A 24467-nucleotide genomic window follows, 5' to 3' on the forward strand; every position below is an offset into this window, starting at 1 on the left:
ACTCATGCTTTTGATACCATATCTAAGAATCGATTGGTAAATCCAAGGTTATATAGATTTACCTCTGTGTTTTCTTCTAATAGTGTTACAGTTTTTTAGCTTTTTTTTTATTTTTTATTTTTTTTTGAGATAGGGTCTTACTCTGTTGCCCAGGCTGGAGTACAGTGGCATGGTATCAGCTCACTGCAAACTCCGCCTCCCAGGTTCAAGCAATTCTTCTGCCTCAAGCCTCCTGAGTAACTGGGATTACAGGCGTGTGCCATCATGCCTGGCTAATTTTTGTATTTTTAGTAGAGACGAGTTTCACCATGTTAGCCAGGCTGGTCTTGAACTCCTGACCTCAAGTGATCCTCCTGCCTCAGCCTCTCAAAGCGCTGGGATCACAGGTGCGAGTCACTGTGCCTGGCCACCTTTATGGTTTTACAGTTAAACCTTTGATTCATTTTGAGGTAATTAAAAAATATAGGATTGGGGCAGGTCCGACTTCATTCTTTCACATGTGGCTATCTAGTTTTTTCAGTACTGTTTGATGAAAAGAGTTATTTCCCCATGGAGTATTCTATGAATCTTTGTTGAAAATCAGTTGATCATAGATGCATCAATTTATTTCTGGATTCTCAGTTCTATTTTGTTGATTTATATGTCTGTCCTTGTGTCAGTGCTATCCTGTTTTGACTGTCATTGCATTTTTTAAGTTGAAATTGGGATGTGTCAATCTTCTAACTTTGTTCTCTTCAATATAATTTTGGCTGTTTTTTGGCCCTTGCAACTCCATGTGAATTTGAGAATTGGCTTTTCCGTTTCTGTAAACAAGGATCCTGGAATTTTGAATGGCATCGAATATCTAGATTGCTTTGGGTATTGTTGCTATGTTGGCAATATTAAGTCTTTAAATCCATGAACATGGGATGCCATTTTATTTGTTTTGGTTGGAATACAGTTTATTTATTTTTCTTGGCTAATTGTTCTGTCTGGAACTTAGATTACAAATGTTGAGTAGAAGAGCAATCACCTTGTCTTTCTTGTTTTTTATGTTGGGGGAAGACTTTGAGTCTTTTACCATTGAGTATGTTGTTAGCCGTAGGTTTTTTGTAGATGCCCTTTATCAGGGCTAGGAAATGCCTTTCTATTCCTAGTTTGTTGAATTTTTTTTTTTAATCATGTAAAGGTGATGAATTTTGTCAAATGCTTTTCTGCATCAACTGAGATGACTATGTATTGTGGTGTATTACATTGATTCTTCTTTCTTTCTTTCTTTCTTTCTTTCTTTTTTTTTTGATACAGTCTTCCTCTGTCACTTAGGCTGGAATGCATTGGTACAGTCATGGCTCACTGCACCCTCAAACCCCTGGGCTCAGGTGATCCTCCCACCTCAGCCTCCTAAGTAGCTCAGACAACAGGCATGCACCACCATGCCCAGCCAATTTCTTTCTTAAAAAATTTTTTTTGTAGAGATGGTGTCTCACTATGCTACCCAGACTGGTCTCTAACTCCTGGGTTGTAGTGATCCTCCTGCCTGGGCCTCCCAAAGTGCTTGGATTATAGGTGCCCAGCCTGGTTGGTTTGTATATTTTGAAACTTCCTTGCATACCCTGTATGAATTTCACCTGTTCATGGTGTACAATCTTTTTAAAACTTTTTTTTTGTGGTAAATTACAAATACATAAAATTTACCATCTTAACCATTCTAAGTGTACAGTTAAGTGGCATTAGGTGCGTTCACATTGTTGTGCAACCATTGCCTCTATCCATGTATTTCATCTTGCAAAACTGGAACTCTCTATTAAACAATAATTCCTCATTCTCCCCTCTCCCCTGGTCCCTGCAGTTACCCTTCAACTTTCTATGAATTTGACTACTCTAGGTACCTCATATAAATGGAATCATGTAATAGTTTTCCTTTGATTGGCTTATTTCACTTAATATAATGTCCTCAGGCTTCATCAATGGTTTAGCATGTGTCAGAATTTCCTTCATTTCTAATGCTGAATAATATTTCATTGTGTGACTATACTATATTTTGTTTATCCATCACCTCTCTGTGGATACTTGGGTTGCTTCCACCCCTTGGCTATTGTGAATAACGCTGCTGTGAATATCGATATGCAAATGGCACTTCCCATCCTTGCTTTCACTTTTTTGGGGTGTATATCCAGAAATAGTTGCCAGATTGTGGGTTATAATTATTTTAATATGCCGCTAGATCAGTTTTAGTAGTATTTTGTTGAAGATTTTTATATCTATATTCATAAAGGATATTGGTCTATAGTTTTCTTGTGACTTTTTTATCTGGCTTTGGTATCAGGATAGTATTGGTCTCAGAGAATAACTTGAGAAGTGTTTCCTTGCTTTTATGATTTTTGAAGACTCTGAGAAGGATTGGTGTTAAATAATTGGTAGACTTACCAGTCAAACAATGTGGTTCTGGACTTTTTTTTTTTTTTTTTGGTGGGAGTTTTGTGATTACAAATTCTATATACCTCGTGATCTGTTATAGGTCTGTTCAGGTTTTCTGTTTCTTCTTGAGCCATTTTTAGTAGTTTGTGTATAATTTTGTCTAGGCTGTCTGATTTGTTGGCATACAATTAATTGTTTATTATATTCTATCATTATCCTTTTTATTTCTGTAAGGTTGGTAATAACGTTCCCACTTCTGTCCTGATTTTAGTGATTTGAGTATTCTGTCTTTTCTCTTTAGTTAGTTTACCTTAAGATTTTTCAGTGAGCCAGGTGCAGTGGCTCATGTCTGGAATCTCAGCACTTTGAGAGGCTCAGGTAGGAGGATAGCTTGCATCCAGGAATTCAAGACCAGCCTGGGCAACATAGTAACATCCCTCCTCTCTATAAAAAATAAATATTAGCTGGGCATGGTAGTGCATGCCTGTAGTCACAGCTAACCGAAGGGCTGAGGTGAGAGGATTTCATGAGCTCAGGAAGTCAAGGTCAGTCTGGGCAACATGGAGAAACCCCATCTCTACAAAAAAATACAAAAATTAGCTGGGTGTGGTGATGCACGCCTGTAAATTCCAGCTACTCAAGTGGCTGAGGCAAGAGGATGGCTTCAGCCCAGGAGGTCAAGGCAGCAGTGAACTGTGATTGCGCCACTACACTCTAGCCTGGGTGACAGAATCAGACTTGTTTCAAAAAAAAAAAAAAAAAAAAAAAAAAAATTTGTCACAGTTGATCTTTTTAAAGAACAAGCTTCTTTAATTTATAACAGCCTAGTTTGAATTAATACCAACTTAGTTTTAATACTGTAAAAAGCTTTGCTTCTGTATAGCTGTGTTCCCCCACCTTTATGTTATTGTTTTCACATTGCATCTTTATAATGATTTGCCCATCAAGATAGATTTATAAGAATTGTTTCATGTATTTGTCTAGTTGATTGTTTTTTAAAAGGTAGATTAACTAGATATTCTTAGGCTATATCCAGTGAATACTGTGTCCTTTTTAATCTTCATAATGTATTGCTGGTTCAATTTGCTGATATTTTGCTAAGGATTTTTGTGTTTCTGTTCGTGAGGGATATTGTTGTATAATTTCCTTTGTGTGTGTGTGTGTGTGTGTGTGTGTGTGTGTGTGTTCTCTATTTAGTTTTGGCATCAGTGATCCTAGTTTTATAAGTTGTGAATTGTTCCCTTCTCCATTTTCTGAAGGAGTTTGTGTAAAGTGGATATTATTTCTTTCTTAAATGTTTGATGAAATTCATCAGTGAGACCATTTGGACATGGATTTTTTGTGTGTATGTGGGAAGCTTTTCAATTGCTTATTCACTAAAAAAGTAGATATGGGGCTATTTAGATGTTTCATAGTGTGTCTGGCACTTTGTGTTTCTTTTCAGGGAACTTGTCTAATTAATCTAAGTTGTCACAGTTATTAGCATAAAGTTGTTAATAATATTCTCCTAATATCCTTTTAATGTCTGTAGTGACATAACTTTTAATGCTTCTACTAGCATTATAGCAAACACGTGCATGGTGCTTATTACATACCTTTCATTTTATAGATACTAACTTTTAATTCCCACAATTTGTGAGGCAGTTACCATCTCCATATTACAGATGAAGAAACCAAGGTTAAACTCAGAGTACTCTGGTGCCTTGCTTAAGATTATACAGTGGTTGTATTTATTGAAGGCTTGAATAGGAATCCTGGTGGGTCCAGAGTTTTTTTTTTAAACTACTGTTTACTCTGCCTTTTATTTTTTTTTTAAGAGACGGGGTCTTACTTTGTCGCCCAAGTTGGAGCACAGTGGTGTAACTGCTCAATTGGTTCACCTTGCCTGCTGCCTAGACAGAGCCGATTTATCAAGACAGGGAAATTGCAGTAGGGAAAGAGTAATTCATGTAGACTAGTTATGCAGGAGACTGGAGTTTTATCATTACTCAAATCAGTTTCCTACTCTGCCTTTCTTAAATGACAAAGATACCTATTCTGTTCTTCTTCTGGAATTGTCCTAAGTTCTTTTTAGAAAGTATCCTCGCTCCTTTGTACCACGGAGTGGAAATACTTGTTTCTGGTGTTCCTAATCAGAACTTGGAATGCCCTTTCCCCCATAAAAACATTACATATGATGGCTAGGCATAGTTGAAATATTATTGTTAATACTCTTTTTGAGACACATAATATGTTAAAATGACTTCTGGAGCTTCCTTGGGAGGTTCACCACAATTTATAATGTGAAACATTGCTTCCATGGGAAACTGTGAGAAGAAATGTATTTTATTTTATTTTTGACCTAACCCCAAATTTACCATTTTTTTTAAAACAAGAGATTTTCCCCAAAAGTGAAGACATAAGAAACAAATCCAGTGTTCATGCATTCCCAAACTGCAGTCTTGATTCCAGGATACCTCCTTCTCTCAAGCTGAGCTGGCTTCTGGGAATCCAGTGGTGGTATATGGGTTGAGGGTTCCTTTGTGCCACATTTTTTTACCGCCTCTCTCCTGAGTTGTGGGGATAGATTCTGCAGGCTCTTGTAATGGCCCAAAGGTGCCCAGCCCTGACTCCACTTCCATGTCTGTGATCCCAGGTGGGCAGGTCTCCTGGGTCCCTGTGCTCTCAGCAGCTCCCTCAGGCGCCTCTCCATGCTGCTGTCGCTCCAGGTGCTGTTCAGCCATCATCTGGAGCCCTCTCACTGTGGGTGTGATCTTTGTCATCTTCTGTCGCTGTGGAGATATTACCAAAGTGGGTCAAGGATCTGTGTTCATCTCTCTTTAGGGATGACTGGTCAGCACAAGGGTGGCAGTGTAGGGTGACACCTCCAAATCTGCTCTGCCCCCGCAGGGCCTGGGGGCTGTTGTCTTGCTCCATGGCTGGGGCAGCAATCGCTGGGTCCACACTGTGGTGGGAGGGAAGGCTGCAGGACTCGGGGCTGGGCTGGGTGCACCCCCTCTCCACTCTTGTCAGATCCCCCCGCCAAAACTGATTTTAAATTCCCTTGCCTGAAAGGTTAGACTTCTGTTATATGGCAAATATACTTTACTATTTGGAATCTCTAAAAGTTTATATTTATTCAGTTGTTAATATGTCATATTTTTAAAAAGACAAACATGATTAATTTGTGCATAGATTTTATTTGATTTGGTTTCGATTAATTTGTTGATTAATGTCTTTCAGGGTTATTCAGTTGCTCAGAAGAATATTCTTCTGCAGGTGGATCAGAACTGTGTTCGCAATTCTTATGATGTCTTCTCTTTGCTACGGTAAGAAACTTCTTAGATCGCCCTGAATTCTAAGGAATCTTTCTCATTTTGAGTTTGTGACATTTCAATGTGAGAAAATTAATGGGAGTTTTAGAGGCTGTTATTCAAGCTTAGCGTTTTTTAGTGCAAGCCTCATAAATTTTGCAGCTACAGTGATTTAAGTTTATCTCTTTTACAAAGTCTTTGGAAGACCATTTCCTTTCTCTGGACAGTGGGAGAGAATATTTGGAAGCCAGTGATCTTAAAACAGACATGAGCTATTTTCTAGTCTTCTGTACCCTACAGAACAGCAATCAAAGGTGCAAAAGTTAGACTTATCAAAGGCTTAACAACTACAGCATCACTCAGAAAGCTCTTCAGCAGCCCCAAACATGGCTTTGAGATTTGACCCGTTCTTCGTCTTAAAAGAATTATGTTTGGCAAGCGAAAAAAGCTTTGCATGTATCTAATACTCAGAGGCTTAAAGGCCTCAGCTCTATATTTTCATAATGTCTGGGCTTAATTTTGAAAGATTTTAAAATTTGGCTTTAATTTCAAATGTGATAGATCATCAAGGATATTTTTCCAGGGGGCAAGCTACCAAAATAAATGCAATTCCAAATAAAGTTAGCAGTGACACTCAACCTATGTTCACCCTACTCAGACAGATTGTTCATTGAAATTTGATTTTGACAGTATTTTTAATGTTTACATGACACATAATACATTTCAGACCATTAGACATCCTCTATATATGTACTTGAGGAAGAATCAAGAAGGATGCTTGGAGAAATGGTTATTTTAGAAACATTACAAAATTGGCCTTTCCTTTGTGAGCATGAATCTTATTACACATGATGATATAGAGTTTGGTCACATGGACTGTGTCCATTCATCTTAAGGAACATGATTTTGACTAAAGTAACCATATACATTTTCTGAGTTTTGGTTCTTGCTTGAGAGTTATCTACACCTTGACTGCTTAGGATATGTAGGAGAACACACAGGGTTCAGAAATTAGAGGGTGGAGATAGTGGGAGGTGTCAATACATAAACATATTTTAAAGCCTCTTCAGTTGGAGACACACTAAGTTTTAAGTATTAAAAAGAATGTCTAGAAATGGTTTGAAATGTTAGTAAGCCACTGATACTTCTTGATCTCAGCTTTCCTTAGCAAAATGAGGTATAGGTACAATTATTTTAAAGACATGTTCTAAATGTGAGATTGTGTGCCCTTATTAGAGAAAACAGTAGAATTAAAAGAAAAAATACTAAAGAAGAAGAGGATTTGGGATAGTGTAGCATCATAGATGCTAAAAGAGGATAGTTTCAAGGAGTAGTGAACACTGTAACAATGTAGGAGAACAGGAACTGAAGAAAGACTGCTGGATCTTGTGAAGCAGCGTGGTATAATGGAGGATGCTTTGATGAATCCGATCCTGCCTTTGTCTTTGGTTTATCCTGATTTATTTAACCTCTGGTGCTTCTAAAAAGTGGAAGCAGTGCAATTTTCAAGCGTTTTCACATTTGTTATCTTATTCTCTTAAACGTTTTTCACACATCAGGGATGATAGATAGCCTTTGTCTTGATTGTAGCCAAGAGGCATTAAATGTTTTATCTATCTGAGGGCACACAGAAGTAAGAGCCAGACTGAAGGATGCTTTGTAGGTTTTCTGACAAGCATGTTTTTGTAGATCCTTTTAATAGTCTCACCTTCCTAAACTGGTGGCTATAAGGTACACATGACGTAATGACTAAGGAAATTTTTTGGTAAACACAGTGCCCTACATAAATGCAAAGTCATCAGGCTAATTTGGATGAATTGCTCAGTTATTGAAAATTGATCTTGCAATGATTTGGCTCTTGAGGGATTCACATCTAGGGTATTTTTCAGATTCTTCAGATGTGTCAGTAATTTGAACTGCCTTATTGATAGTGGTCTCCTCATCAGTATTGTATAATGCCTAGCTAATAACACAGATATACTTTTCCTAAGCCAGATTAAGTGGTAATTTATCAACCAAATTTACTGAACCCAGGGAGTTGTTCTGGAACTGGAAACTTTAAATTGTTCTTATCAAAGTTGATGAGTCAGATGGAACTTTTGGTGATTGTTCTCTCAGATGTTAGTAAAGAGTACCCATCATCTGCTCTATTAAATGATCCTCTTTTCCCTTAGTGCTTGACATGCTATATATGAAGTGATTTTTAGGAAACTTAATTTTATGCCTATTGCATTAAACTCTAATTCATGGTTTCCTCTCTAACATTGTCCTTGGATGGAGTCATTTAAAAAATATATACCTTTTCTTTTCCTGATGCTTTCTTGGTTTATAAAATTTCTCCTACTTGATCTGTAATTTTATGTGCAAACACACATCTAAATTCTTTAATGTCACTTAACTCTATAAAATTCTGCAGGCTGTTTGGAGTCATGATTAGAACTCCAGTCTCCTGATTCTGTTTTTTGTTTTTGTTTTCGTTTTTGAGACAGAGTCTTGCACTGTTGCCCCATCCGGAGTGCAGCGGCGCAACATCAGCTCACTGCAGCCTTCATCTCCTGAGTTCAGGTGATTCTCCTGCCTCAGCCTCCTGAGTAGATGGGACTACAGGCAGGCACCACCACACCCGGCTTATTTTTGTATTTTTAATAGAGATGGCGTTTCACCATGTTGGCCAGGCTGGTCTCAAACTCCTGACCTCAAGTGATCTGCCCCCCTTGGCCTCCCAAAGTGCTGGGATCACAGGTGCGAGCCACTGCGCCCGGCCCTGATTCTGTTTTTTGAGAGTATATTCTAGTTAATTAACTTTCACTGTGCTGTTTGGCCACTAGGATACATCTGTTCTTTCTACTTTTTGTGTGGGAGTGTCACAGAAAAATGGGCACTCTTTGGAGCACCTAAAACCAGAGTATTAAAAGCTCCTTCAGGCTGGGCATGGTGGCTCACACCTGTAATCCTAGCACTTGGAGAGGCTGAGGCAGGCGGATTACCTGCGATCAGGAGTTCGAGACCAGCCTGGCCAACATGGCGAAACCTCGTCTCTACTAAAAACACAAAAATTAACCAGATGTGGTGGCACATGCCTGTAGTTCCAGCTGCTCAAGAGACTGAGGCAGGAGACTCACTTGAACCTGGGAGGTGGAGTTGCGGTGAACTGAGATTGTGCCACCGTACTCCAGCATGGGTGACAGAGTGAGACCCCATCTCAGAAAAAAAAGAAAAAAGAAAAGAAAGAAAAAAAGCTCCTTCAGATGGATAGTAACCTAAGATCTTATTCAGATACTTTGGCCCATAGTTAAGAATTTAGGCTAATTACAGTGTTGCCAAAGATTAGCAGTTCTTTCCAAATTCACATTTAATGTGGGAGAGCAATTGAACTATTGCTTCTTAACCCTTGGAAATCTCCAGATTAAGGGTTTGTTTTCAGGTAAATAGCCATTTAATTAGGAGCAACTTTACTCATTGTTGTATTCGATATTTTAGGGTGTTCACCACAAGGTGTTGATGTTATTCCTTAACTGGCATTTGAAATTTTATTTATTTTACAATTTTCTGGTGAGAAAATTAGGGAATTAAAATGGAGTATTAAGCAGTGTTGTAAATTATAAGTAAGCATTTATTTTTAGGGGTTAACTTAAAAAATCTCTTAGCATGATTTCTTCTAGGTTAAGGAAGAACCTTCTAGGTTAAGGAAGAATAGGCTTATTAGATAGCTTTCTAATAGGCTTATTAGGTAGCTTTTTCCTTTTGGTTCTGTTTTTTTAAAAAACCCTGTTTACGATAGGGAATTATTGAAAGATTATAAAGAGAGGAGGAGTAAGTGATATAGTCAGGTTTGCAGTTTAGAGTTCTAACTAAGGTGTCAGTGTGGAGTAGACCCGAAGGATGAGACTGTCTAATCTTACCTGTTCTCTGATTGAGAGATGATTTTTAGTGTTAAAAAACTCATATTTTGGTTGCTTTTTCTTTTATATTTTTTCAGAGGTAGCTCTGTTACAGTAAGAAAAGTAATCTGTTTTTTTTCTAGTATAGTTTTTATTGTTTTTTCCCCCTTCTCGTTTAGAAATATCCTGCTTTTGCCAGTTTAGTAAGTGGAATTACGGTGGAAAAATCAAGGGCTTTGTTCCTTTACCTAAAACTACCATGTGTAGGTAGACTAGATGCAAGACCTTGAGCAAGTATACATTAACTTTTTGTATACCTTAGTCTGCTCTTGTAAAATGGGGCTAAGATTTGTCTCTCCTATTAGAAATATTGTTAGAATTATACGAGGTAAAATATTTGAAAGATCTTAGGACAGTTACTGGCATGTAGTAGACATTCAATAAACGTTAGTTTTCTTCTTCCTCTTTACTTACCTTCTCCTCCAGCCAGTATTCCTTCTCCTTGTTACCACTAGCTTTTCCACTTTTCAGCATAATTTTCCTTTCTCTCCCTGCCTTTCTAGTGTTTTCTGTATCTGCTTTTATAACTGCCTGATGGGTTCTTCTTGCTCACTGCCAAGAAAAGCCAATGCATTGAGAACAGGTTTTGCAGCAAAGAAGGAGTTTAACTATCACAGGGCCAGTGGATTATCACTTGCCAGTGGCAAGTGGATGGATGGGAGATAATTCTCAAATCCAGTTCTTCAGAATTCATAGGCTAGAGCGTTTCAAGGATAGTTTGGTAGGCCGGGGCCTAGGAAATGGGGAATACTGATTAGTTGGGTTGGGGCTGAAATCATAGAGGGTCTAAGCTGTCTTCTTATACCAAGTTAGTTCCTGTATGGGGGTCATAAGACCAATTGAGCCAGTTTCTTGGTATGGGTTACCTGTTTGGCACCAGCTGGTCCATCAGAATGCAGGGTCTGAAAAATACCTCAAGCACCAGTCTTAGATTTTATGATAGTGATGCTATCTGTAGGAGCAATTGGGAAGGTTACAAACCTTGTGACCTCTGGGTACATGACTCCTGAACCATAATTTTACAAAGGTGGTTTTGGTCCCTAAGTAATAAGGAGGAACTTAGTTTCGGGAAGGGACTGTTATCATCTTTATTTTAAAGTTAAACTATAAACTAAATTCCTCCCATAGTTAGCTTGGCCTCTGCCCAGGAATGTGCAAAGACAGCTTGTGAGGCTAAAAGCAAGATGGAGTCAGCTACTCCATCTTGATTGATTTCTGTCACTCATAATTTTTGCAAAGGTGGTTTTACTTTCAAAGTTACTTTTATTCTAATCAGTCGTAATAAAAATATTTAATGTGTGTATGTCTTTTCTCTTTAATGACATTGAAATCTTCTTGAAGGAAGAGATTATTTCTTATTGCTGTATTTCTCCTCCCCTTTTATCTTACCAACATTTCTTGGTTAATTGTAGGAGTTCCTTTGGCTTGTGAGCTTACCCGGACTCTTCTGTATTACTCTTTTTCCCTACGTACCCTCTTGTGTTACTAAAGCTACAACCAACAAGATCCACATGTTAATACCTCTTCAATTTATATCTCTAGTCCTACCTCTCTTTTGAATTTCCAGTCTGCATTTTTCAACGACCATAGATATTTGTACTTTCTTGTCCCTGAGGAACCTCAACACCAACATGTCTGGAGTTATACTCATTGGTTTTGTACTCCTCTTTTCCTTTCTTTTCCCTGGTTTGTCTCATGGTATTATCACCATCCTAGTCTCCCAAGCCAGTTATCTAAGTCACTTTTGGTTTCTTTCATTTTTCTTCCCTTAGTGATAGATATAGTTGATAATAAATCATGTTGATTCTTTGGTGAGGTTTTACATCTGTCGACCCTTCTTTGTTTTTAATCTGTATTTTCCTAAGTCCTGATCTTCTAGATGAAGAAATTAAGGCACAAAGCAGTTAATTAACTTACCCAAGGACACACAAACTAGTGTTAGAGGCTGTATTCAAATCCAGGCAGTCTAGCTCTAAAGCCTATCATATAAACCAGTCTTATCTTAAATCCTTAACAATCTTTTACACAGTTGCTAGAGTGATCTTTTAAAAGATACATGAATTTTCTTACTTGCTGGGCTTAGAAAGCTTTGATCCATCATGTTCAACTAAGTACATGCAACTAAAAAGTTCATACTTCTTAATGTGATATTGAAAGGGCATTTTTTAGTAGACACCCTTAGAAACCATGGTCTTTATTTCACTTCCTCCTACTCCCTATCTATAGCTATAATTTATGGAATACTTAATGTGTTATAATTAGTTCTTCATTGTCTGATCTTCCCTCCCCTCCTCTTAATACCTCCAAACTGAGAGTGCCTTTAGGCAAGAACCCTTGTTTTATTGGTCTTTGTATTAACCCTATGACAGTGTGTATTATATATATGTTAAGCAGATAATAAATGCTTTTTCTATTGATCAAATTGAACTATTGTTCAGGTTACTGGAGGACTAAGGTTTTGTTTTTCCTAATGGTTTGCATCTGGTAAAATGAGAGTTGTAAAAAATTTCCAGGCTAATATTTAAAAGTTGTTGAAAATGCAGTCAGGTCTGTGAACCTTCAGCTGCTTCTTTCTTTCAGTCACTGCTCTCCACACAACATCTGGTGAGATTTTCAGGATTTTGTGACTTTTAATCTAACTTTTTCTACAAGTGTTTTGAGAAGATCTTTATTTGGCTCTCTAGAAGCAAATCCCCTCCCCTCACTTTGCTAGAAAGTACTTTCAGCTATAAAATTCCAGTTTTAACAGGAAAATGTTCACAACCAATAAATTATCATTAGCACAGTGTTTAGAAGAGAGATGAGAAGTATAAATGTATAACTTTGTTTATATCATCTTAAAATTATGGATATGATAACCAACTTTAGGTTGCAGGGGAATTTTTTTCCTCCCTCCCTGCCTAATGGACTCTCTCTAAGTGGTAGTTGCAATTCTACAGAATACAGCTAAGAACCCAGCTGTAAGCAGACTTTACAAAGTTTATGTACTAAAACTCGTGTACTTACTTTTCATAGTAGAATCTAGGTTCTTACCCATTTTCTGTATGCTTATTTTCAATAAGTTAGGGGAGGAATTAAGAGGATTACCGTTAAAATAGACACACACTAACAGCAAGAAGTGGAAGCTGATAGTTTGCTCTGTTTGTGGTATATTCTTTGATTCTGGAATATTGCTGAGTGATAAATTGTATTAGCTACTGTCCTACCTTTATAGTCACTGTGTTTGGATTCTTAAACAGCCGTGTCTCACTACTTCATGTAAAAAGAGAGATGGGGAGAAACAGTTCAATTGTAAGAAGAGGCTGACTAAATAAAAAAACATAGCCAACTGCTGTGTGCGTGCTTGGCCCAAGCACATCTCTGTATTGCAGTTCGTAGCTCAAGTTGCCCATGAGAATTATGAGTGCACTGTCTTCGTTTTTAATAATATGTCTCCATTTAACAGATGAGGAAGCAGGCTTTGAATGGCGAGAAGACTTGCCTGGGCCACAGGCTGGTTAAGTGTGGAAGCAGGTCTGAATAAAGATCTGCCAGGTCCCAGTGCACTTGCTGTTTTCCATTATGCCATATTGGTGCCAATCAGCAAAATAGAAAATTGTAATTATCCAAGCCTTCGTAAGAAAGCAGGGACATAGAAGATGTAGGAAGGTTTTCAATCAAAATTTAAAATAATTTTGGTATTTAATGTAAGTTTTGGTGGACCAAAATTTGTATTTTTGTGTAGCAGCACATTTTATTCTTCTTTATTCATCTCTTTACATATAATACAAATATATCTATGTATGTATACATACATATAAAGACACACATATACACACACATAGTTTTACAAAAATAAGATTTAAGCAAAATACGGGAGTAATTATAGGGTGAAGTGTTTCCCCTCCCCTTTCCTTGTATTTTTTGGCTTATCTTCTTTAAGCTCTTCTCCCTAGTTCCACTGCCAGAAAACCACCCAAACACAGAACACATGTCCACATGACCCCGGTCACCCTTCACCTATGTTAACAATCTGATGTGTATCCATCTGTATTTTTTCCCATAGTCTCTATGTATATGTCATAGATATGATTTATAGATATATGTGTATATGTTTTCTATATATTTATGGTTTATATATATGGTTTGAATTATTGTTTTACAAATTGGAGTAGAAATACATACTTGGGTTTCTTGTTCAATGTTCTATGTGTACATTCCTCTAATTCACTTTTTTAATGGCTTAATAATAGTCCATGGTGAGGCTGTGTCATATTTATTCAGCCACTACCCTTGATAGACATTTAATATAATATTTACTCTGGCTCTGGTTTTTAATGCTTGTTTGTTTTGACAATATGCACATTTCTGAAGGAAATATTTATATACATAGATAACCTTGTTTTTATGATAACTTTGTTTCCACGGATTACATTCCCAGCAGTGGGATTTCTGAGTCAAAGAGTATGTATTGTTTCACTTTTCAGAGATATCAGGTTGTTTTCCCAAAGGGCACAAAATAAATGGCATTACTGCTTACTCTGATTTTGTGCTGGCAATGGCCATGATCATTTTTTATGATTTTTACTAATTTGATGAGTGTAAATGACACTTCAGTATTACTTTAATTTTTGTCAGCCTGTTGCAAGTACTTAGTGAGAGCTACAAGTGAAATTTAATATCTTTTCTTAAGTTTATTAGCTATTTAGGGTATTATTCTGTGAATTTGCCTATTCATTTACTTTATCTATTTTTTAAAAATTGAGTTGCTTGCATTTTTCTCATAAATTTCTAAGAACACTTGGTATTTTTTCCCAAATCTGACAATTACATCTTGACTTATGATACCTTACACAAAAGTTCTTATTCGTAATATTGTATAATTCTGTTTTTTGTTTTATATCTTCTGAGCACTCTGGAATTGAAGAGGAGTCTCCTGTACCTTGCTTCAACAGATATTTTCTGTTATCGTTCAGATTTATATTATTTTACTCTTTAAATTAAATATTTAATACAAATTGCAATTTATTCTTTTTTTTCTTTTAATCCACACTGATATCCTTAAATGTCTAGTGTAGGTAGTCCATATCTTGTAAGGTAGAAATTATTTCTTCACAGATGAATTCAGTGTGCCAGCCCCTTTCTTTTCCCACTGAATTTAAATAATACCTTTGTGATATATTAAAAGCGCAGATATACTGGGATCTATTTCTGAATTCGCTGTTTTTTTAAAATCTTATCTTTTTGTGTATTTTATAATTTTCAGATTGATTTAATTACAGTGGATTTTTTGTGTGTTCTGATATCAAGTAAGGCAAGTCCTCATGCTGCTCTTCTTTTTGATACTATTTTTTGCTATTCTCAGAACTTTATTCTTTTATGTGAACTTTAAGCTTATTTTATCTTTGAAACATCAACCTTACTGGAATTTTAATTGAAATTTTTGTATTAGTTGAATTTTTACATTCATTTTGGGAAAGCTCTCATTTTGTATTAGTATTCCTATCCAAGAACGTGGTGTCTTTTCATTTGTTTATGTTTTATCTTATTCCTTCAACAAAGTTTTGTAGTTTTCTTCATATGGTCATTTGCCTTTCTGTTACATTTGTTTTTAAATATGCTATAGTTTTTACAGTATTTTATACAAAATAGGTGTTCCATTTCCATTCTTGTGTGCTTACTGCTATTGTAAGGAAAAGCTTTAATTCTAAGAAAATCTTATTTATATTTAGTAATGTATCTAATTGTTTTTATTGTTATTATTTTTAAAGGAAACTTCTCCTTTTTTGGCATACACATTATCATCAGTAAAAGGATAGGCCTTTCTTCTCTAATGTTTATGCTGATTTTCCAGTCTCACTGCATTTGCTAAACCTAGAACTTTCAAAATAATGTTGAAAAGTAGTGGGCATTGTGAGCATCCCAGTTCCTTGCTTTAATTGAAAAAGTTCAATAGTTTGCTGTTCAGAATATTTTCTGTTAATTTTGAAAAATACTGGCTGAGAGTGTTGGCTCATGCCTGTAATCCCAGCACTTTGGGAGGCCAAGACAGGTGGATCACCTGAGGTCAAGAGTTCTAGACCAGCCTGGCCAACGTGGCGAAACCCAGTCTCTACTAAAAATACAAAAATTAGCTGGGTAGGATGGCACTCATCTGTAATTCCAGCTACTTGGGAAGCTGAAGCAGGAGAATCACTGGAACCTGGGTGGTGGAGGTTGCAGTGCACTGAGATTGTACCACTGCATTCCAGCCTGGGCAACAAGAGCAAAACTGTGTCTCAAGGAAAAAAAAAAGAAAAAGGAAAATATTTTCAGTAATTCTTTTTATTCACTCAATGCTTTTATTAGGAATGGTTGCTGAATTTTTTGAAATGCCTTTCCACATTTATTAATATTATATTTCTTCTAACTTTATAATTGTAATACAGTATGTGGATTTCCCAATGTTGTATTATTGGCAAGCTATAGTTTATTCTTTTAATCATTACTGATAAGCAAGATTAGTTTTTAGCAGTTGTTGTGGGCGGAGGGCCTAAATTACCATCTCTCCCAGGATCTTAAAATTGAATTGTGAATGAATTGTGAAGCTTTCCATCTTATCTCATGATCCTAATGTGTAAAATGATGATGATAAGAGCATCTGTCTCTGGATTGTTGGGAAGATTAAAGGTATTAATGTAAAGTGCTTAGTACAGTGTCTAAATTGTATGTGTCAGCTATCATCATCATCACCATCTGAAACAGATTAAATAATTTTGGAAATTTTTAGTATTTTGAAGGTTAGGACTTAGCTGTTAAATCGTCCAGTCCAGGTGCATTTTATAAGGGTAAATCTTATTTCAGTCCCCTTAGTGCTCATTGCTCTGTCCATTTTTTCTTGCTTCTCTTTGGTTTATTGTTGACAATTTGCTTTTTGGTAGGAAACCATCTATTTCCTCTAGATTTCCAACATTATTGCTAAAATAATGCACATAGTTTTATTTTATAATTCTTTCAATCATTTCAATAATTTATAGCACATTTTCTAATTAAGATCAGAAACTATGCTAATGTTTTAGTTAGAAATGTTGTTACATATAAACTCTTCTTGGACAGGATGCTTTCTGACGTTGAAATCATAATCTTTTTACATGCAAACTAAAAGTATTTCAGATACTTTTGCCTGAAAAGTGTTTCACAGAATGAGAATGGAGAATATAGACTATATATGTTTAGGGAATTTATAGCTCTAGTTTACAATGCTGTTCCTAGCATATAGACCAAGCTGGCTCAGAGTGAATGCTCGGCAAATGTTTGTTAAATGAATGAATGAAGAAATGAGTAAAATATAATCCTGTTGGATAATACTGAATCAGGTAGATTTTTGGAGAAACTTTAAAAATGGTAGATTTTTAATTACCTTTCCAAAGATGATTAGTACTAACCTTGGCTGTGTTTCACCACAGTTAGAGTATATTTTTTAAAATGAAATAACTTAATATTTCATTTTGGATACAGCATATGCTAATGAAAAATTAATGTTGAAAGCATTGCTTGTAAATGAACTACAGTTTACTAAATGAGAGAACCAGTAGTCAGGACTTACTGATAGATCTTGTAGTCTTTAACTGGGACCACTTATAGGCAATTCATTCTACTAAATTCATTTTCTCTAGTTTACTGAATGTTTAATAGAGAATGGAAATGTAATAGGCAAGTTAAATGAGCCATCTCCAAAACAGTCTTCAGAACTCTTGGCGTAGAGCAAAAGTCAGTTTTCTAATGTTGAAAAGGTGAATGAAGAATACAATCAGCATAAAGAAGTAAAGCATTCTTTGAGGGCAGTTAATATATGTAGTCTTCTGCCCAAGAGATGTTCTCTGTCTCTGCCCCTGTCCTTTAATTTTGACCTGAATTCACGGACTTACTTTACTGAGACTGCTTTGTTTAAGATGTCACTGCGAATTAAGGCTTTACCATCACATCTCTCATAGCTGCCTTGTAACTTCTACATTCCCACTGGAGCCAGGCATGTTCCAAGGCAGCATTCCAAGGTTTAGTGAGTTCACCCTGATGTCTCTGCCAATAAAAATAACCAGTTACCATTAAACACCTACCCCACCCATAACTTGATTTTTACATGCCGTTTTATTAAGAAAACTTATCGAAGATTTTAGGAGAATTAATACATTAAGTTTATCAGGATATCAACTGGCCCTTGCAGTAACTTTTGTTCTAAAAGTGGATGTTTCACCTTGGAAGAGAATCTGAGACTCGGCATGTTTATCTGTTGAGAGTGCACTTTGTAATAACTTTATTCTTACAGTCGATTCTTTATGACTGGAAATACTCTATTAAAATGAGAAGCCAGATTATTACCTTAGGGATTTATATTCTAGTAGGACAGATTAACAGATACAGCAAGGAAAGGGTCTTTCATTCATTGAGAAATTGACAATAATCTCTAAATATGTCGTGTTCTAGGAATAAGTCAGAATTCCTTTTCTACAAAGGGCCTACACAGGGGGTTGAGAAGGAAAATAAGATTTGAGTATTTAATTTTTGTTAAATACATTAATGCTCTTAAGTTATTTTACTTAAATGCTAAAAATTAGCATACGTCTTTTTATTGTGTTCATAATAGCCATGCTAATATTACAATTCCATTCTCCTGGTGAGCAAACTGAAGCTTCCAAAAGTTGAGAACTGTAGTTCCCAGGAGTTCAGCTAGGAAGTTATGCAGAGTCCAAGTCAGGTTAGTGGTAAAGGCCTTTCCATTATACTTCTCCATTTCATGTGGAGGAATTCCCCGTAACATTCTTTTATCTTGTTGAGACTGCCTTACAGCACCCTTACTCTTCCCAGTAAAATTGTTTTTGATGGTGCACCAACATAAAATGGGCCAGGAATTTCTTAGAGTCTTGTGGCACCCACACAATGGAGACTTTCCTAATAGGCTTTCCTGGAGCCCTCCAGAGTGTGCTTAATACACTCCTCACCTCGTGCCTCCCCGTGGAGGAGGTCTTAATGGTTTGCTATTGAGGAGTGTCTCTGACTCTATGACCACAACCACATGGGTCCTTTTACTTCTTTTCCCTCAATATGTTAAGTGTGAAGTGATTGGACACTATGATTTTTTCTTAGTTGGCATCCCTGACTGTTCTTAGGCTTCTGTTCCTTAAATTCAGACTCTGCAAGAAGCAAACTAATGTCATAGAGGAAAATGACTTTTCCACAGTAGCACTGATTTTTCTTTTCTGAGATTCTTTGATTCTAGTGACAGAGTTAAATTTGAACATGGAAGGAGAACTGACTTTAAACAGTTTATGGGGAGAACATCTGGAGATTTAAACTTAGTGAAAAATTCAGTGTAAGCCAAGAAATTGACTCAGCAGCATTAAAAAAGGAGCTAAGATGATCTTATATTGCATTAATTAAAATATATTGTCCAGATCAAGAGAAGTAATAGTTTTCCTGGACTTTGTGTTCATTAGATCATATTTGGAATATTATGTTTAATTTGGGTCCCAGTTTACTTTGATGGGAAAGAGCCAGGGGAGATGGCCAGGAAGATGAATGATTTTAAAGCAGTCATGTAAAGACTAGTTGGGAATAGAGGATATTTAGCCTGGAGAAGAGAGGACTTTGGGGATATAGTTGCTGTCTTTAAACAGTTATGTAGTTAATTTGGCAAACAATTTTGGGGTAATAACAGTAAAAGACACATTTATTGGATATGTCCTATCTGCCAGGTAAGTTTTTTACATGCTTTATCTCATTTAATCCTCAAAGCAAGTGAGTGGATTGCTGCTAGTTATTGTTATTGCTCTTTTACTCATGAGATCCAGAAAGGGAAATTGATTTGCCTAAGGTCACATTGTGGCAGAGGCAGGATTTTTTTACTCCAGTTTCTTTACTTTTTTACTGTGCTGCCACCCACTTTCTGTATAGAATTTGTGCTCTTTCTGAAGAGGTTGTAATTTTTTTTTTTTTTTCGAGATGGAGTCTACCTTTGTTGCCCAGGCTGGAGTGCAATGACGCTATCTCAGCTCACTGCAACATCCGCCTCCCAGGTTCAAGTGATTCTCCTGCCTCAGCCTCCCAAGTAGCTGGAACTGCAGGCGCATGCCACCATGACCATCTAATTTTTATATTTTTAGTAGAGCTGGAGTTTCACCATATTGGCCAGGCTGGTCTCTAACTCCTGACTTAGGGTGATCTGTCTGCCTTGGCATCCAAAAGTATTGGGATTACAGGCTTGAGCCACTGCACTTGGCCAGGGTGTAATTTGGAAGAGAAAAAGTATATAGGTTGTTGTTATTTCTGAGAGTAGAATATAATGATAGCTACTTTCATTGAGTGTTTTTTTATTTCTAGGCTCTTGCTATATGGTGAAAAAGAAAGAAGTACTGTCTTCATGGAGTGTACATTTTAGTAGGAAATTCAGAAGTAAATAAATTAATTAGTTACAAATGTGTTGCTAGTGGTACGTGCTATGAAGAAAAAGTAGTAGGAGGAGGATAGAGGTTGGTAGATACTGAGGATGGTGGGATGATCAGGGAAGACCTCACTGAAGAGAAGAAAATATTTGAACAAAGACTTGCAAAAGATAACACAGCAAGGTTGGATGGGCATTTGGAGAAAGAACATTTCAGAGAGAAGAGATAGCAGGTAGGAATGAGTTTCGTTTGTTGTAAGAATAGCTAGGAGGTCAGTCTGGTTTGGGCATAGTGAGCAAAGTTGGCAAAGGTCAGATCACGTGGAGTTTTATTTTTTTTCCCAAGCATAAAAAGTTGTTGGAGGGCTTTGAGCAAGGGATTGATGGGATCTGATGTTTAGTTATTAAAAAATGCCTCTGATTAGCCAGGCATGGTGGCACATGCCTGCAGTCCCAGCTACTCGGAAGGCTAAGGCTGGAGGATCCCTTGAGCCCAGGAATCTGAGGCTGTAGTGAGCTCTCATTGTGCCACTGTGCTCTATTCTGGCCAACAAAGCTGAGACCCCATCTCTAAAAAGAAAAAAAAAAAAAAAAAAACGCCTCTGGTGTGGAGAATAGACTGGGCTTCAGGGTCAACCCACCACAGCTGTGATCCAACAATCAGAAAACTGCTGCTGGTGAAGTAGCCATCACACACTTACCAGACACCTGAATAAGGAAACTGTCTACTGCAGAAACTCACTCCTGAGGGAGCTTGTCACTGTTGCAGGAAGAATGGCCTCTACCCCTTCTACCTTACAGATTTCACTCAAGGCATTCCAACATTTAAGAAGAGGATGATAGAACAGAAGAGAAGTATAGCTAATGAGGTTGGGGAAAGTCTAGGACAAAGAGGTGTCCCAGAGGTCAAAGTAAATTAAATGTTTCTAAGAGAGTGATTAATTCAATCAAATATTGATGGCTGGGGCATGGTGGCTCATGCCTGTAATCCTAGCACTTTGGGAGGCTGCAGTGGGAGGATCGCTTGAGCCTAGGAGTTTGAGACCAGCCTAGGCAACATAGTGAAACTCTGCCTCAGAAAAACAAACAAAAAAAAAAACGTTGCTGATTGGTTGAGTAATGTGATTGTTAAGAATTGAAAGCTGAATTTAGCAACTTGGAGCTCACTGGTGACATATATGAGAGCAGTTTTGATGTGTGGTGGAAATGGTACAAAGAAGAATGGAAGTGTTTTCCAACATTTTAAATGATTGAACAATTATGATTATGTGATTGTGAGAATCAAGAAAAATAATGCTCATTAATTATTTGAAATAAAATGTCGTTAGTGGCAAGTCTTTATTGAGAATCTGTTTTTAGTAGACCTTGTGTTAGTCTGTCAGTTATCCTCCTCCATTCTGTCAGTTCAGATGAGAAGCTCTGCACAGAATAAACAGTAGCAGAATGAAAATCAGAGAGTTGTTTTATGAGTAGGTGCCCAAAGGAAGGGTGTAGTCACTGAAACTCTTTGGAAAAAGACTGGGTTACAATAGGTGGATTTAGGCCTGAGGGAACCTCCTACATTACCCTTAAATCTAGATCTTGGCCTCAGCATGCTCAGTCATATTTTTATTTTGGGGTATATGTTAGTGAGGGAGAGAAATGAAGCCCCTTGTCATCTTCTATTACAGAATTTTACATGGTGATGGAATTCTGTGTTTCATTATTCTGTAACCCCCAAATAGATTTGAAAAAGACATTCAACAGAAAGGCCAAAAGATATGGTTCAAAACTCAGTTCTACCAATTCAAGAGGTATGATTTAGAGGATATTATGTAACTCTAAGCTCTGAGTTCTCTATAGGAAGGAATCCTATGACTCTAACTCCCATTCTACTCTGCCTGGCCCATAGTCAGCTTTCCATAAGATTGGTTCAAGTTTGAACAAGAACAAAGAGGACAAAGAACATTTGGGTAGAAACTATTCAAAATGAAACACAGAGGAAGTAAGACTAAAACACAAACAAAATAAAAGGTATCAGTTTGTGGTAGCACAGCTTCTCAAGGCCCAATATACATTTAGTTGGAGTTCAAGAAGAGGCAAATAGTGAAGGAGGAGACAGAAAGATAATACTTGAAAAAGTAATAGCTGTAAAATATCCAAATGTGATGAGAATTACAAACCTATAGATCCAAGAACACCAACAAATACCAGGCCTGAAAAACACAAAGAAAACTATACCAAGGTACATAGAATCAGATTGCCTGGTAGTATAATTATTTATTTTGATACTCAAATCACTCCAGTATTGGCCGTGGGAACCTCTTCAATCTGGCTTCTGTATTCTTAAGACATAGTTCCATCACTCTTTGAGTATGTCCTTACTCTTTCTGGCACAATACATTGTAGGCTCATATTCTTTTTTCCCCTGCATTAGAATTAGTCATTTCTCTAAGGAGTTTTTATTTATTTTATTTTTTTATTTTTATTTATCTTATTTTTTATTTTTTTCAAAAATGGGGTTTCACCATGTTGGTCAGGCTGGTCTTGAATTCCTGACCTCAGTTGATCCGCCCACCTTGGCCTCCGAAGTGCTTGGATTACAGGTGTGAGCCACCACGCCCGGCCCTCTCTAAGGAGTTTTGTTTTAGTGCAGAATTAAGAAGAAAAAAAAAAAAAAAACAACCACTGTTGGTTGACTTAAACATTTCTTTTTTTTTTTTTTAAGAGACAAGATCTTGCTGTGTCTCCCAGGCTGGAATGCAGTGCCCTGATCACAGCTCCTCAAACTCTTTTACTCAAGGGATCCTCTAGTCTCAGACTCTTAAGTAGCTGCGACTACAGGTTCAAACCACTATGCTTGACTAATTTAAAATTTTTTAGAGATGGGATTTTGCTGTGTTGCCCAGGCCGGTATCAAAATCCTGGTCTCAAGTGATCTTCTGTTCTCAGCCTCCTGAGTAGCTGATAGGTCACCAAGCTCCAGTTAATTAACGTTTAAAGCAATTTAAATAATAACAAAAGTTTTTAGGCAGGGCATGGTGGCTCATGCCTGTAATCCCAGCACTTTGGGAGGCTGAGGTGGGTGGATCATCTGAGGTCAGGCGTTTGAGACCAGCCTGGCCAACATGTGAAACCCTGTCTCTACTAAAAATACAAAAATTATTCGGGTGTGGTGGTGGGTGCCAGTAATCCCAGCTACTCAGAGGGCTGAGGCAGGAGGATAACTTGAACCTGGGAGGCAGAGGTTGCAGTGAGCCAAGATCACACCACTGCACTTCAGCTTCAGTGACAGAGTGAGACTCCATCTCAAAAAAAAAAAAAAGTTTTAATATTTGCCAATATAATTACCATTTCTGGTGCTCTTCATTTCATTTATTTTCATCTGGTGTCATTTTCCTTATGTCTGAAGTATTTCCTTTTGCATTTCTCATGGTGCATCTACTGGGGTAATTGAACTCTTTCAGTATGTCTGAAAACATCTCTATGTCATCTTAGTTTTTGGAAAATACTTTCATTGGGTTTGGAAATCTAGGTTACGGGTTTTTTATTTCTTTTAATTCTTTAAAGATGTTGTTCCACTGTTTTCTAGCTTGTGTTGTTTCCAGTGAGAAATCTGTCATTCTAGTATTCTCTCCTTTATGTAGTGTGTCTTTTTCCTTGGGCTGCTTCATCACTATTGTAAGGCAGTTCGCTTCTATGTACCTTGGTATAGTTTTCTTTGTGTTTTTCAGGCCTGGTATTTGTTGGTGTTCTTGGATCTATGGGTTTGTAATTCTCATCACATTTGGATATTTTACAACTATTACTTTTTCAAGTATTATCTTTCTGTCTCCTCCTTCACTATTTGCCTCTTCTTGAACTCCAACTAAATGTACATTGGGCCTTAAGAAGCTGTGCTACCACAAACTGATACCTTTTATTTTGTTTGTGTTTTAGTCTTACTTCCTCTGTGTTTCATTTTGAATAGTTTCTACCCAAATGTTCTTTGTCCTCTTTGTTTTTGTTCAAACTTGAACCAATCTTATGGAAAGCTGACTATGGGCCAGGCAGAGTAGAATGGGAGTTAGAGTCATAGGATTCCTTCCTATAGAGAACTCAGAGCTTAAAGTTACATAATATCCTCTAAATCATACCTCTTGAATTGGTAGAACTGAGTTTTGAACCATATCTTTTGGCCTTTCTGTTGAATGTCTTTTTCACTATAGCAAAGTGTCCTTGTATAACCCCTACACATATATGTATATAGACTCACACATATACATACACACACACACACACACACATACACACCCTGTATAACTCAGGAAACCTCGTGAGCATATAGTCTAAAGTTTTCACCCTCTTCAGATTGCTTTTTGCTTATCAGTGATTAAAAGGCTTGTGAGGCATTTGAGAATGTGTGAGGCTGGTAATGAACTGGAGGTCCAATGGGATGAAAAGGGAGGGAAAAGGAGAGTG

The 24467-nt window shown here is 37.1% G+C and overlaps 1 protein-coding gene across 4 annotated transcripts in view; it reads left to right on the forward strand.

Moving 5' to 3' along the window:
• The window catches only part of UVRAG (UV radiation resistance associated), a 311056-nt gene that overhangs the window by 83727 nt on the left and 202862 nt on the right, over positions 1-24467 (forward strand). For all 4 annotated transcript variants that reach the window (XM_064365305.1, XM_012469641.3, XM_064365303.1 and 1 more), the window contains exon 6: positions 5620-5705. In XM_064365305.1, coding sequence (XP_064221375.1) covers positions 5620-5705 — 86 coding nt within the window. The remainder of the gene's footprint in view (positions 1-5619; positions 5706-24467) is intronic.

The sequence above is a fragment of the Aotus nancymaae genome, unplaced genomic scaffold (assembly GCF_030222135.1).
Source record: "Aotus nancymaae isolate 86718 unplaced genomic scaffold, 86718_ANA_hifiasm-v0.15.2.pri h1tg000059l, whole genome shotgun sequence".
NCBI classification, from domain to species: domain Eukaryota; kingdom Metazoa; phylum Chordata; class Mammalia; order Primates; family Aotidae; genus Aotus; species Aotus nancymaae.